Source organism: Xyrauchen texanus, chromosome 27, assembly GCF_025860055.1.
Source record: "Xyrauchen texanus isolate HMW12.3.18 chromosome 27, RBS_HiC_50CHRs, whole genome shotgun sequence".
In the NCBI taxonomy this organism is placed as follows: Eukaryota; Metazoa; Chordata; class Actinopteri; order Cypriniformes; family Catostomidae; genus Xyrauchen; species Xyrauchen texanus.
The window spans coordinates 9995120-10009746 of record NC_068302.1 but is presented as its reverse complement, the minus strand read 5'-3'; the positions used below and the strand labels follow the sequence as shown (position 1 = coordinate 10009746).

The 14627-nt window shown below is 37.4% G+C and overlaps 1 protein-coding gene across 2 annotated transcripts in view; it reads left to right on the top strand.

Moving 5' to 3' along the window:
• Positions 1 to 14627, top strand: part of dbnlb (drebrin-like b) — a 36143-nt gene that overhangs the window by 16488 nt on the left and 5028 nt on the right. Inside the window, exons 6-11 of one of the 2 annotated variants that reach the window (XM_052094539.1) lie at positions 52 to 129; positions 267 to 418; positions 865 to 919; positions 7154 to 7268; positions 9110 to 9202; positions 14248 to 14360. In XM_052094539.1, the coding sequence (XP_051950499.1) occupies positions 52 to 129; positions 267 to 418; positions 865 to 919; positions 7154 to 7268; positions 9110 to 9202; positions 14248 to 14360 (606 nt within the window). Of the gene's footprint in view, positions 1 to 51; positions 130 to 266; positions 419 to 864; positions 920 to 7153; positions 7269 to 9109; positions 9203 to 13699; positions 13772 to 14247; positions 14361 to 14627 lie in introns of both variants that reach the window. The other variant, XM_052094540.1, reaches the window with a different exon arrangement.

Here is a 14627-nt window from a genome sequence, read left to right as displayed (position 1 = left end):
GCCAGGAAATAGTCATAATTTACCATAATTTCATTGCTTTTTTTTATACAGGGATCTGTTTACCAGAAGACTAATGCCATGTCTGAAATAAAAAGAACTAATAAAGACAATTTCTGGGCCCAAACCGAGGTAAAACATTTCCTCCTTTTGATTTACATGTCCCTGCTCATTCTTTATATATACTTAAATTTTTTTAAATACATTTTTTCATTAAACCTTTTTCTTCTAACTTTCTGTTTTGCTTGATGCTTTTGTCTGTTTCACAGAGGGATGAGGAAAAACGTCTCAAGGAGGAGAAGAGTAAGGCAGAGGTGGAGAGACAGAAGCTGGAGAAAGAGAGGAAGGACAGAGAGGTCAAGGAGGCGGAGTTACGGGACAGGAGAGCAAAGGAGATAGCATCACAGATAGATGAACAGAGGCCAGTGTTGTGTGCACAGCATCTTGTGGTTTGAGTGTACTTTATGTGTGTTGGAGATGATGATGTATTTGGAGGGTCCAAAACAAACTCTGTGTATAATAGGGGATGAATTAATAAAACTGGATATAGATATTACTTACTGTCCATAAAACTTTATTTTGCATGATTTTTATTTAAAAGAAAATACTCTTCTATTGTGTTCGGGAAAATAATATTTTTGGTGGCTGAATATTGTCACACGTAGTTCTAACGAAAAAAGTATTTTTTGGTGTTTGAATCACACACACACATCAATTATATCACCAAGGGGAGATTAGCATTATTAATAAAAAAAATTATTACGCTACCGTTCCTAAGAAAGTTACTGGCCAGCTCCCCAAAGCCAATTTGATCTCACAAATGGCGCTTGGCGGATGCTAATTTTGGCCCCTATCTGTTTGTTACAGGAAGTACCAGCAAAAGCAGGAAGTAGAGAGTGAAGCCCAGGAGAAACCGCAAAGGGTGAGCAACATACACATACCTGTGCACTTCCTCAATCCCCACAACAGCACTCTGGACATGCTCTGACACAGTTCATGTGGAAACACCACCACAGTATGTTTGCAGTTGGGCTGAAACTAATGATTATTTTGATAATGGATTAATCTAATGATTATTACAACGATTATTCAACTATTCGTCGACTATTGCAGTGATTAATCATTAGCTCTTATCCGATTATTCAGCTTGTGCCCCATATTAAATGTGCTTACTAACAATAAAGAGGACAAAATCATCTTTTAAATATACCTCTAAATGACATTCACTGTATTAAAGGGAAAAAATTATTTCTATTAAGTTTAATTCACTAAAGAAATTCACTGCAAAAAATCCTATTGTTATCAAGTGTTTTTGTCCTGTTTTCCATTTAAAATTGTCTGAAAATCCTTAAAACAAGATACATTAACTTGAGAAGCAACATGTAAGATATTTAGACTTGCTTTAATAGAATGTATCTTAAATATACAGTAAGTGTATTTTGTATATAAGTGTATTTTTTACTTTGTTATACTTCTGTGAATGCAGTAAAGACAAAATATACTTATATTCAAGATCTATCCTCTAAAGCAGCGTTTCTCAACGGGGGCGGTACCGCCCCCTAGGGGGCGTTTGGACAGTGTTGGGGGGCGGTGTGAACGAGGCAGCAGAGAGGGGGCGCTCAGGCACAAATGGGGGCGTTACTCAGAGGTACTCAACAGGCGGCCTGCGCAAAAATCTTTTCAGCTCTTCTCCTTAGCCTATGTCTTCGTCTTGCTCGGATTACTGCTGCCACTTCACCAGGAGGATATGCCAGGAGAGCCGCTTCCTAAGTTACACATGCTTTTAAGAGGCGGAGAATTTTCAGCGCAAAATAGAGGCGCGCTTTCACCGGCTTTTTCTGTACATAACGCGGAATACATAATTAGGCGCAGTTTACGCTTCCCTCCCATCTATTTATGTGACACTCCCACTTTCCCCTTGTCCATCCCATGAATGCATATGCATGACACGCGACAGGCAATCTGCGCTTTCATCTCGGTGCGTCCCGTTCGTACATACCTCGCCATGGTTTTATGCGCACTTTGCGAAACAAATACGCCTGAAGTGGGCGCAAAAGCGTTAGTACATCTGGCCCTGAGAATTTTAATTGTAATGTGATGATCGGGTGCGGATATCTAATCGGAGAAAATCATTGGTGATGGTGAGTTTGTTTTTAACAGCTGATTCGGGTGACGTTAGAGCTGATCCGCGCATCTCTACTCTGCAATGTGTAATTGGCCGATGGGAATAATAAAGTCATAATAATATAAATATTGATTTTATATTATTTGTCTTTTGCAGTTATTCACCTAGTATATTAATATTAACTTAAGCTCTCTCCCTCGTGTCCCGCAAAATCAGGTCTGCTGACCTGCAACAGAGCAATAGCCAGGTGGTCACCCTACGTTACTCACTGTTATTCATCACAACGTTTAAGCCTCTGACAACTCATACAATGTTCATTTGAATGTAAAATAAAATTATGTCTGTGCAAATTTATGAATTCATATTTAAATGTTGCTAATAACCCACTCGCCTAGTTACCGGCAAATGATCTCCATAGCAACGCCTAAAAACAAATGCCGCAGCTGTCAGAGTGGTAGAAATGACCGTTTGTAGGCTATTCAAATTTGAAGCCTAGTATATATTGCCTAATTGAGTGCGTGAACGACCGCTGCTTTTTCATTGGCCATTTAGGTTAGTTACGTTATTGTTCACGTGATTGGTTCATCTTAAAAAATTTGTGTGTGAGCCTGAATTTGTTTGAATTTCTAAATACATTTGCAATACCTTTCAAACAATCCATGTGTTTTTGCATTTTTTCCAAACACAATATTACTCAACTTGAGGCTTTTACATGTAGTTTAAATACAATAAGAAACTTCTGTTTCAGTTTTTTTTTTACCAAAAACTCAGGCTTCAGGTATCAGTGTTGCAATTGTTTGGCTGTAATAGTATTTCTGAAGTGTTTTTGTTTTTTGGGGGCGTTAAGAGGATCATGAAGAGGTCAGGGGGGCGTTTGTTCAAAAAAGGTTGAGAACCACTGCTCTAAAGGCAAGTCTAAATATCTTATCTGCTGCTTCTCTGGTGAATGCATCTTTTTTTTTAAAGGATTTTTAGGTATTTGTAAATATTTGTATTTTTAATATTATATTTAACATTCTCAGATAACAAGTTTTTCTTCTGCAGTATAGCTGCTAAAATAAATTTTGTTTTTTTTATCAATTGTTTAAAAGGAGTTTTAGATATTTATATTGGAAAACTGCCAAAACAAAAACAAATCAAAAATGTATTTTGCTGCAGTGTATAATGGGGCGAAGACTTCCTCTCTCACCATTCTGTTCACTTCAATCCATCTTTAACTCACAAAAAACAAACTCTCTCTTAATTATTAATCTGTGTATTGCCAATTTTCTTCACAATAAGAAATGCAAAGTGATATATATATTTTATATATATATATATATATATATTGTGATTCAATAAGTCGTGAGCAATCACGTTATAATCTAGCTGCATTAAGCATGCACGCTCGAAGGATGAGCGTCCCGGCGACAGAGTGTGTATCAGCCGGGAGAAGATTCAATCTCTCCCCCCTAGATCGGGACACTTCTTGCAACTCACAAAAGATGCGCTGACCGCACAGAGAAATTACCAGTTGCCTTATTATTTGAACTTTTACAAAGCTATAATGCATTAAATATAACTGCATTTAAGATGTAACACCGGGGTGTCGACATGCAAGTTTTGTTTCAACAGAGTGCCAGCACCAGCTCCACGTATTCCACAATGAGAGTGCTTCTGTATACACTTATTTGGTATTTTTCATACTTTGCGATCTACATCACCTGAAGCTGTAAAATTTAGGGTGCATCTGGACTGAGAGCTGTGTAATTCTTCCTCCCCTCATGCTGACACGAGCTGCAGTGCTGCTCTCGTGCGTCATCATTAGAGTTTAATGTGATCTCATGTTACATTAAATGAGATCAAATGACTATTTTGTTGACAATTTTGTATTGTCGACGTATTCTATAATGTCGACTAATCATTTCACCCCTAGTTTGCAGCAGACAGGACTATTTTTGTTTTATGCTGATTTTGCATCACATCTTGGTGTGAACATCCATCGAATACCCTGAGACCTGACCGATTTCCTGCTGTGTAACATTGACAAGGCTGATCAGCAGTCAAATCAAGCAAACATGGCATTTAGAAGAACTACTTGGCCTTTAGTTCTGGAAACACTTTTTAAGCATGGTTTATTTCGCAGCTTTTCCTGTCTAATAACCACCCACTTTGGCCATCTTATTGACATGTTTAGCAGCCAACTAAACCTGTTTATAATTAGACATTTAGTATCTCAAATGATGTACACACATTTTTACAAATTCAGTGACTAGTTGGTCCTCATAAAAACGTACTCTAAACAATTTTGTTTCCTGTCAGACTTAAATAAACCTCTTCACCTTGACCCCTTAAACAGAGACTAGACCAAACACTTAACTGAAAATCAGTATCTAATTCACTGAACATCACTTCCTTTTTTCTAGCACAGTGTGGTTTCTGTACCTATTTTGTTGTCTATAGTTAGTTTTACCTCACAAGTTCATGCGTGCACTTCTCACTTCACTTAGATTATCTTCAAACCATATTTCCCAAAATACAGCCCAACCAAGCAGCCATGACCAAAATGCTAAATGTTGTTCGGCATCTGTGGTTTGTATGAAGGAAATGTCCACAGTTCTTCCAGGACTGCTCTCACATATCATCAATGGTCACAGCTGATTCATTCAGAAATCACTAAAACTGAAATGGACCCTCATAAATGACCAATTGCACAAGTGAGTGCATGGGAGACTCTAATCACAATTGGCATTAGCATGTTGCTATGTCAACAACTTAATACTATAAACAAACATATACAGCACACACAAATATTGGGTAAAATGGTCCATTTTAATTCAATTTAACTGTTTTAATAGACTTTTCGGTATTGGGTGTATTACAAGTATATTTATTTGAACATTTCTCTCACTTCATCTGCCAACTTGAAAGGATGCATGTGAGAGGAACTTGTTCAAAAGAAGATTGTTGTCTCCCAAATGACTGACTATGCACTATGCACTAACCCATGTAGTGTATACAATTTCAAAGTGTAGTATCAACCCAAACACTTAACATATTATTTTACTGCACAGAAGCATTCGCCGTTTAACGGCTGACTGAAGCGAGGTTTCAAACGCTCTTGATATGTTGCCGCTAGCTTTTTTATTTTTTTCAGTTCAACAATTGTATCTTAAGCAACATATATATTCATACAGCTTGGGGTGATGGTGAAGCATTGTACTTACATTTGTAAGATGCTGTATCCACTGAGGTTTCGCTTGCTGGGAAGGGTAGTCACATGGGGTAACCTCCTCATGGTTGCTATAATGTGGTTCTCGCTCTCGGTGGGGCGCTTGGTGAGTTGTGCGTGGATAACGTGGAGAATAGCGTGAAGCCTTCACATGCGCCACATCTCCGCAGTAACGCGCTCAACAAGCCAAGAGATAAGATGCGCGATTGATGGTCTGCGACGCGGAGGCAACTGAGATTCATCCTCCGCCACCCGGATTGAGGCGAGTCACTATGCCACCATGAGGACTTAGAACGCATCGGGAATTGGGCATTCCAAATTGGGGAGAACAAATAAAACATCTGTAAGACTTTCTTTCTGTGATGTAATATATATATATATATATATATATATGTAAGTAGTAACTATTAAAAAAAAACTTATATATTTATTATGCAAAATATATATAAAAAGTTTAATCGATTAAAATGGTTATTTAATCGCATACATAAATATTTGCTTAGAAACCCCCTCAAATAACAATAATTCAATATATAATGATTCAATAATTATAAATGATTATATTTAAATTATAAATGAAATATATATAATAAAAAAAATACAGATCATTAAAATGCAATACAAAAAGTGGCTTTAGAATATAATGCATTTTAATTGACATATAATACAATCATTGGCCTATAGTTCACAGCAATCCATTTTGCAACTCAATTCGGCAATCAGTCTGAGATTACTGTAAGGGCTTTTTTAAGGATGTATCCGTGTACATCTGTGTCAGATAGATGCTTTTGGAGCGTCTCGGTTGCGTCACGTCATAAACATAAAATTTTTAGGTCGCTATGTCAACTTAAAGTTTGAAACTTAGAAAAACACGTCTTGAGATTCCTGCGTTTGGATTTGCGCTCCATCAAGCTGTGTTTGTACTCAAGAACGTGTTCTCAACTTGTGCTCAGAAATTGTTTGGTACTCCATGCTTGAATTGCCTATATGTAAGGAATATTCCTTATTAATGTCTGGGGACATGATTAATTGTTTAAATGCATTATTTTTTGTATAATTAATTGCACCAAATTAACCGGTTACATCGACAGCCCTGATAAAAAGTAATAACTATTAAAACATTTGTAAACTCTATAGTGTGTTAAATGTTTATCAGGAGGAGCAGGAGAGGAGCATGCTGCACAGCAGAAACCCTTTAAACGTGGCGAGTCAGTGGAGAAAGCCAACGTGAGTGAGAGGAAGTATAAAACATCTCTTCTGGCCCCTGAAGTGCAGGACTTTGACTATCTTTAACATTTATCTCCATTGTCTTTATTTAGTGTGGTCCTCTACTGGGGCTGACTGATATCTTTTATTCTGTTTTATCTTTCTTTCTTTCCCTCACTCAGTCTATCTTAATTTGCCTGATTCTACACGAGCAGTCCTAACTCAATTGAATTTCTGTTTTATCTTTTTTCAAATTTCTCTGCAAGAATTTTGCTCTTTCACTCTGGCTAAATCACAACAAGTATGCACAGCGCTGGCAATAGTTATGTATTTTTGTATGAAGTGAGGCCCGTACACTAGTTTTGTGACGTGGTACAACATCACAATATGCAAATTGGGATAGATGCTTTTTCTCTTGGTCTCCCTCGCTCTTCATATCACTCTGGTTTCCTCTCTTAGTGTGCTGCTGGCTTACTGAGGATCTTTGGATCTGTCCTTATCTTCTGAAGACTCAGTGTACTGCCCTCAATGTTATCAGTGTTGCTACTCCTGCCTGCTTTAATATTTGTGTTTATGTGTGTGTGTGTGTGTGTGTGTGTGTGTGTTTGTAACAGGAAGCTGCGTCTCTCATCTCCCAGCGATCTGTTAATCCCAGAGAAATGTTTAAACAGAGAGAGATGGGCATGACCCCTGCTTGCACAGACAACTCTGAGTCCAGTCCAAAACCAGGTACCATTCTTCTGTTCACACACACACACACACTTTTTCACCGGGAGAACACACATTATGGGAGGACAAAAATAAATAATGGTTACACTTTACAATAAGGGTCTATTTGTAAACATTTGTTTTAAAAATGTATTTCTACATGTATTAGAATATGTAGAAAATTGACATTAACCAAGAATATTAATTGCTGTGCAGTTATAATTGTTAGTTCATGTTAACCCCTATTAGCTTGAATGTGCCTTCCGAGAATAAAATGATCAAAATATTAATAACTACAGTCTTGACCAACACAAAATATGTATCATTTTAAAGATTAGCTTGTATGTAGACATTATGACCAAAACTGAACAAATGCTTTGAAATTTGCAAACAAATCAGAAGTGTATAGTTTTGATAATATATGAAAACAAAATTGCATTGTACTTATTATTGTAATCGGTAAAAACATCAAACTGATCAAATAGCCATGTGTCAGATGTTGTTGGAAAGCTCACAAAGAGTAAAATACAACCAGCCTATTTGTTTTACTCCCAGACACAAATACAGTGAGTAATAGCTAAGTACATGTCTTTGACATACATGTTACATAGATCATCAGATAATCCACATGAAGCACAATTTGTACACAGCACATAATGTGTTATCTGGCTAAAAACACATTAGCGTTCCTGGATCAGATGACTTCATCAGAAATGATGTAGTACATTGTTCAGCATCATGGAAAGCTAAACCAATCGTATTAAGATTCAGATCACTGCAAATCATCCAAATATGGGCAGAGAGGATCATTCAGTCTAATTACATATGGCCATCTGGAGATGGCAAAGTACATGACACAGACTCAATGATGACTCAAATGACACAGAATGGAACTGAATGAGATCTTGTTACTCATGCCTGCATAATTTGGAGAGAGCACATACCTTTAATCATTGTTGTGTTTGCATGTGTAATTAGTTCTTATGTACAATTATTATGTTTTATTAGTTTGGAAAGGCTTTTGGACACATGGAGATGTTTTTGGAAACTAGGATAAATTATTTGTGTAATGCTATGCTTTTTCATATCAGCACAAGATTTTAGTCCGTTACAGGTAACATGACTGAGAACAAAAGTTTTTCGGAGCCACCTTATTTACACCCTGAGATGTATAATGTCAAATCAGAAAAATACAAAAAAAGTAAATTTTTAGCTCAAGTTTTTTGCGTGATTTTTCAGCAGTTTCTTAGGCTGAGACACTCAGAATTTATCATTATCTTTATCAGTAAAACATTAGAAAAGTTTTCTATAAAATTATACCAAACACTTGCCCCTCCTTGTTTTTTTATTTTGTTTTACATCAAGATAGAAGACTATAATTTTGGGTATGCCACTGAAACAGGAAATCTTTTAAAAAGTGCTCTGAGCTTAAAGGTTTAAAGTTTTTATATATATAATATTTATTTTTGATAAGATCTCTACTACCATGATTTATACTAAAGGAACGGTTTTATTAAAATGCCACTGTATTTGCATGCTATATTTAGCTTCCCTTTTTGTGTTTAACAAAGTCAAGTCACATTCTAATGAATGCACTATATGTGTTCAGACGTATTGAAGGAATGGCTTTTTCTCTGATTCAAAGGTATTTTCCAGTGCATGCAACAGCTGACTTTTGAATGTTCTGTCTCGTTGTCATCTGGGTACTATTTTTGGCTTTCTGAAATGTGATACTGTCATTTAACATCCTGCAGTTCTTCTGTCTAAACCTATGTTTGTGGTCTCTTCTGCTGTGTATAACCCGTCAGCCATCTGTCAGCTTGGGTTTTTCTCTTTGTCGTTCTGTGTTGTGTCTCTCTCAGGGCGATTGAACAGCCCTTTTCTGTCCAAGCAGTCTTGTGACCCAGAGCCATTTCGCTCTCCTGTGCGTCAGGACTCACCTTTACAAGCCAGAGGTACACATAAACCTTATCATTCATTCCTTATCTCATGCTGGGAAAGGTCTGGAGTGTTATCTGTCTTCATACTTGCATTTTCATTTTTCTCTTTTTTGGCACATTTATGGATCCAAACTAACATCTAACCAAATCACTCGCACTTTCCTCATGCTTGCCGTGAACTTTTACCTTACGTCAAGAGGTTGCGTTTACTGGAAATTTTCGGCCATTTACAAAAATGTTTAAACTTCTTACAGTTTTTCAGATTTTTGACAGATGTATCTGGTCTATTGCTTTCCCCTACTTTAGAAACATTCCAACTGTAAAAGCTAAAATGTATTAGAAGTAGGATTGGGCGATATGGCTGCAATATTTATGTTTAGATATTTTTCAGCTTATTGACGATACTCAATATACAATATATCTTGATAATTATGTACTTGTTTTGAATTGCCATTTAAAATGATTTTTGTTTTATTTTTATCAAAGGAACCATAATTTCAACCAAATAGTCATTGTAGCCAAGTATACACTAAATGTTTAAAGGGATAGTTCACCCAAAAATGAAAATTCTCTCATAATTTACTCACCCTTCCACAGAACACAAACAAAGATTTGAATAAGAATATTTCAGCTCTGTAGGTCCATATAATGCAAGTGAATGGTGGCCAGATCTTTGATGGTTCAAAAAGCACACAAAGGCAGCATAAAAGATTCCAGTGGTTAAATTCATGTCTTCAGAAGTGATATAGTTGTGGGTGAGAAACAGATCAATATTTATATCAATAACTTTTTAATTTTTTACTTTCAATCTCCTTTCACTTTCACATTCTTTAATTTTTGGTGATTCACATTCTTCATGCATATTGCCATCTACTGGGCAGAAAGGAGAATTTATAGTAAAGAAATGACTTAAATATTCATCTGTTTCTCAACCACAACTATTATGTAGCTTCAGAAGACATGGATTATACCACTGGAGTTTTATGTATTACTTTTAGGATTAAAAATCCTAATGGATTAAAGCTGAGCAAGTCCAGGAGCATAGGTGCATAAGGAGCATAAGTCCCAGGTGCTTTAACAAATTAGGGCTCTATGGAAAAGGCATCCTGGAACTTCCTATCTCCAGTCTTTCAGAGGAGTTCAAGTGCACCAAGGTAAGGCTAGAGATGACAATGACAGAATTCCGTGACCCATGTGTAGCCCAAACTGCTCCCACCCTGGCAACTGGGAGTAAGTGGACCCCATCGGCAGCTTCACAGCAGGCAAAGTCAGCCCTCAAGCACAGGGACATTGTTGGCCACGTGCAACAAGGGAGAGGAGGCCTTAGCCTTGGAGAGATCAAACCATCCTGGTACAGGGCAACTCCATCTCAGCGACGAGGTCTCATCGGCAAGAGCAGGCAGCAAGGTGCGCAAAGGCTGTTTCTCAAGCAAAGCAAGGGCAGTGAAGAGAAAGTTCTCCTCTAAGGAGTTGTGGGACATGGGAGCATTTTGAACCAGCTTCATTATACAAGCCACATATGATGTCCTGTCATCTCCAAAAACCTCAGCCAATGGTACGGTGAAGACCCTACATGCCCACTCTGTCCATCCCCAGCAAATCTGAAGCACATTCTCGTCGGCTGCAAGACAAGCCTTAAACAAGGCTGCTACACCTGGTGGCACAACCAAGTACTGAAGTGTCTAGCAGCTACGTTGGAGAGCAGACGGACAGCCATTAATGCCCAGCCACCTCAGTCATCCCATCCTGCATCGGAGAGTTTGTTCAGGAAGGTGTGAAGCAACCCAAAACCGGTCCTTCAAAACCAGAGACCGGGCAGCTAGGAGCGGCATGGGACTGGAAGCTACGGACCTGGAACAAGGCTCTCCCAGCTGAGATCGCCACGACCAACCTCTGACCGGACCTCGTGCTCTGGTCCACCTCAATTCGCACCACATACATCATAGAACTTACAGTGCCCTGGGAAGATGCTGTGGACAAGGCCTATGAACGGAAGAGCCTTAAATACGCTGAGCTAAGGTTTGTCCAGTGGAAGTTGGCTGCAGAGGCATGTCAACTACCAGGCTGCTTAAGGATATGGGAATCCGAGCCCAGGCCTAACGGCAAGCCATCAAAGCCCTTTTCCAGTGCAGCTGAAAGGGCAAGCCAGTGGCTCTGGATTAAGAGGAGAGACAACATCAGGCCTCATTGCTGAACCCTCTGGAGGTGTAGTCGGCTCATCAGTGAAACACTGAGGAAGGAGGGTGCCCACTTGAAAACCCTGAGATGTCATCATCATTCCCACTCATAACAGCAAGGCCTCAAGGTATGTGCAACACACAAGGGATTGTATCACCTAGTCCTAAATATAATCTAATCTATGCTGCTTGATTGTGCTTTTTGGACCATCAAAATTCTGGCCACCATTCACTTTAATTGTATGGACCTACAGAGCTGAAATATTCTTCTAAAATCTTTGTGTTCTTTGGATAAAGAAACTCATACACATCTGGGATGTCATGAGGGTGAGTAAATGAGACTATTTTAATTTTCATTCAACTATTCCTTTAAATCATGAAATAAACATCTAAAAATAATAAATATGTTATGATTCATTAAAACCCAAGGTATTAATTAAGATAATAATAAGCTAAATATACACAAATCATAATTTATAAAGTACTTTCTGTTAAGAGGTGGCTGTCCCAAACCCTCAGCCTTAAATTTCAACATATCAAAATAACACTTAATATTATATAATTAATCTTTTTTATTTATTTTAATGGTAAAGGAAATTATTTAGATTCTATTGAAGGTTGAAATTTTTACAAATTAATCTACTTAAAAAATTTACTTAAAAATCTACTAAAGAAAAATTAATACGAATAATGTTTAGAGGGGGAATGGAGACAAATTCTTAATAGATAAATATAATCCTTTTTATTTGGTGTATTTCTATGTTTCGGTAGTGACATATTTTGGGATAAGAAAAACATTACAAACAATTCTGAAATATTTTCAGAATATCTTTTACTAGATATTTGTACCTAAGATATGGTACAATACATATGTGGAGAAAGTTTTGGGGGGAAAAAAAACATCAAACGTTTTATGTTTCCACATTTGAGTTTGCACCAATTCGGGAGAATGTGTGCAGAAGTTTCCACACCCCTTACTGAATGTATACAAATAGCCTATAAGAGATAAAAGATTATATTTTTTATGTAGTACTACCCTTCAAAAGCTACACAACACAAAATGTGCTCTAATTTACACAAATCATCCTGTTCAAATGTTTGCATCCCTTAGTTCTTCTTGTTGCCTTCTTGAGCATCAGTAATTGTTTGCACCTTTTGTAATAGTTGTGTATGAGTCCCTCAATTGTCCCTAGTGTCAAAAGCTGTCATTGAGAAAGCAACACATCCTTCAAATTAAGAACCCAGGGAATGTAAACTTCTGAACGGGATCATGTGTCTAAATTCAGTTACTGTTTTGTCTTGTGGAACATATGTGAGGATCTGTTATGTGAAATAGATTCTTCAGAGCAGTACCACATCTCTCTCAGTATGTGTCACAGCAGTGTCATAGAGGAATATAGCTGATGCAATGAGTCTGATCAGAAGGTAAAAGTTGTTTCCACATTCTGGTGGTTGGAAGCAGAGGTATTCAAGCCTTAAAAGGCTTTTTGTAGAATGAGTTCAAAAAGATCTATTGCAAGTTGCATTTTTAAACTTTGAAGTGTTGCTATAAATATGACTCCTCATGTGCTCTTTAGTTGGTGTTAAAAATGTCTTTAAAAGGTCTTTTTTGTTTTGTAAAGCTTGCAGAAACCCTGTATGATACAATATAACATGCATGTACAAATGTTTGGAATTGTATAATTGTGTGAACCTGCAGCGCTTTGCTTTCACCATGCAAGCAGACTGCCCTTTTTGAAAGTGATGAAACAAGGAGAAAATAAGGTTTTAAAGTTCCCTAGTGAAAACTGCGATGATTGATTGTTGTCTTTTTCACATTTTAAAAGCAAAAGAAAAAGCCAAGAACCCTCTACAGCGCTTGGAAAAACTAAAAAGCTCTTGACACAGAGGTTTTTCTTATATTAATGTCACATTAAAAATCCCAAACATTACAATATTCTACTAACAGATACAAATAGAGCGACATTTACAACCCAGTCCGATAAATTGACAGAAAATATTTATTCATAGTGCAACCTCTGCCAGTGTTGGAAATAAGTTCCCGGTTCTCACTCCCAGGTTGTTGTGTGCACAGTGTGAATGTCTTACTGTGTGTTTGTTTGTACTTAATGGAGTTGCTTATTGGCTCAAACTAGGGTTGGGTGGTATGACGGTTTCTATGACTTATATAAATTTACTCATACCGCTATACACGATTTTAGGTCCGCCCATCCCTAGCTCAAACTCTGACTCTGCCCATCTCTAGAGTCAAAGTAGAAATCCAGTGCTCCCAGTGTGTGTGTTTGTTACCATGCATGTGTGTTTCCATGCATGTGTGTGTGTGTGTTTTGAGTAGAGCCCAGTTTTGAGGAGCAGCCCAGATCAGAGTATGTGGAACCAGAGCCAGATCCTGAGCCAGATTATGAAGGTTGGGACACGCGCACACACACCTTTTCAGCTTCCATCAATTTCACTGTTCAGTTGTCCCATCCCCTTATTGGGTGAATCTTACGAAACCTGTCCAGAACATGTGCACATCATATTTTAATACAGGAAACAGGAAAAATTTTAAATTGGATTTGGCTGTAAGAAAGCAAAGCCAATTTTAAGGACCATTATGATTTTTGTTTGAATTTTGACACTGTTTTTATAACAATGATCCCAATTAAGACTATTTTCTTACTGTAATGTGATTTCTTTTATTTGTATTATTATTGTGGGATGAAATGTGACCTGGATGTGTTTTTGTGAGATTCAACCTATCATTCCATCATTGTCAGCCCTATGTTGTTTGGGTCAATCAGCTGATTGTCAACACCACCTACCGGGGAAGACATGCTATTGCAGTGTAAACACATATAATATTATTAACTTCTGTCTCTCTTGTTGTATTTCACTTCTCAGATGTACAAACAGCTGGTGGTCATTATGAAGCGCACATAGATCAACAACAACAACAGCAGCCACAGAATGAGGCTGTCGTAGAACCAGAACCCATCTACAAGGAAGCAGCACAGGTACATGATTTCATGTGTAATTACAGCACTTATAATGGAATATTTTTTGTGTAATGTTGGGTATAACTTTTAAGAGACAAAATATTACAAAACACATGCTGATCTGCATTTGCTGAGTTTTTTTCCTATGGGATATTTAATGTAACAAAATGTTATACAATGAATGTAATCTGACCCATTTATGAGTTAAATAATGCAGGGTTGGACATGTTATCCACAAGGAGTTGATTGGATTGGATTGTGGATGTAAGAAAAACATTTTTCTCA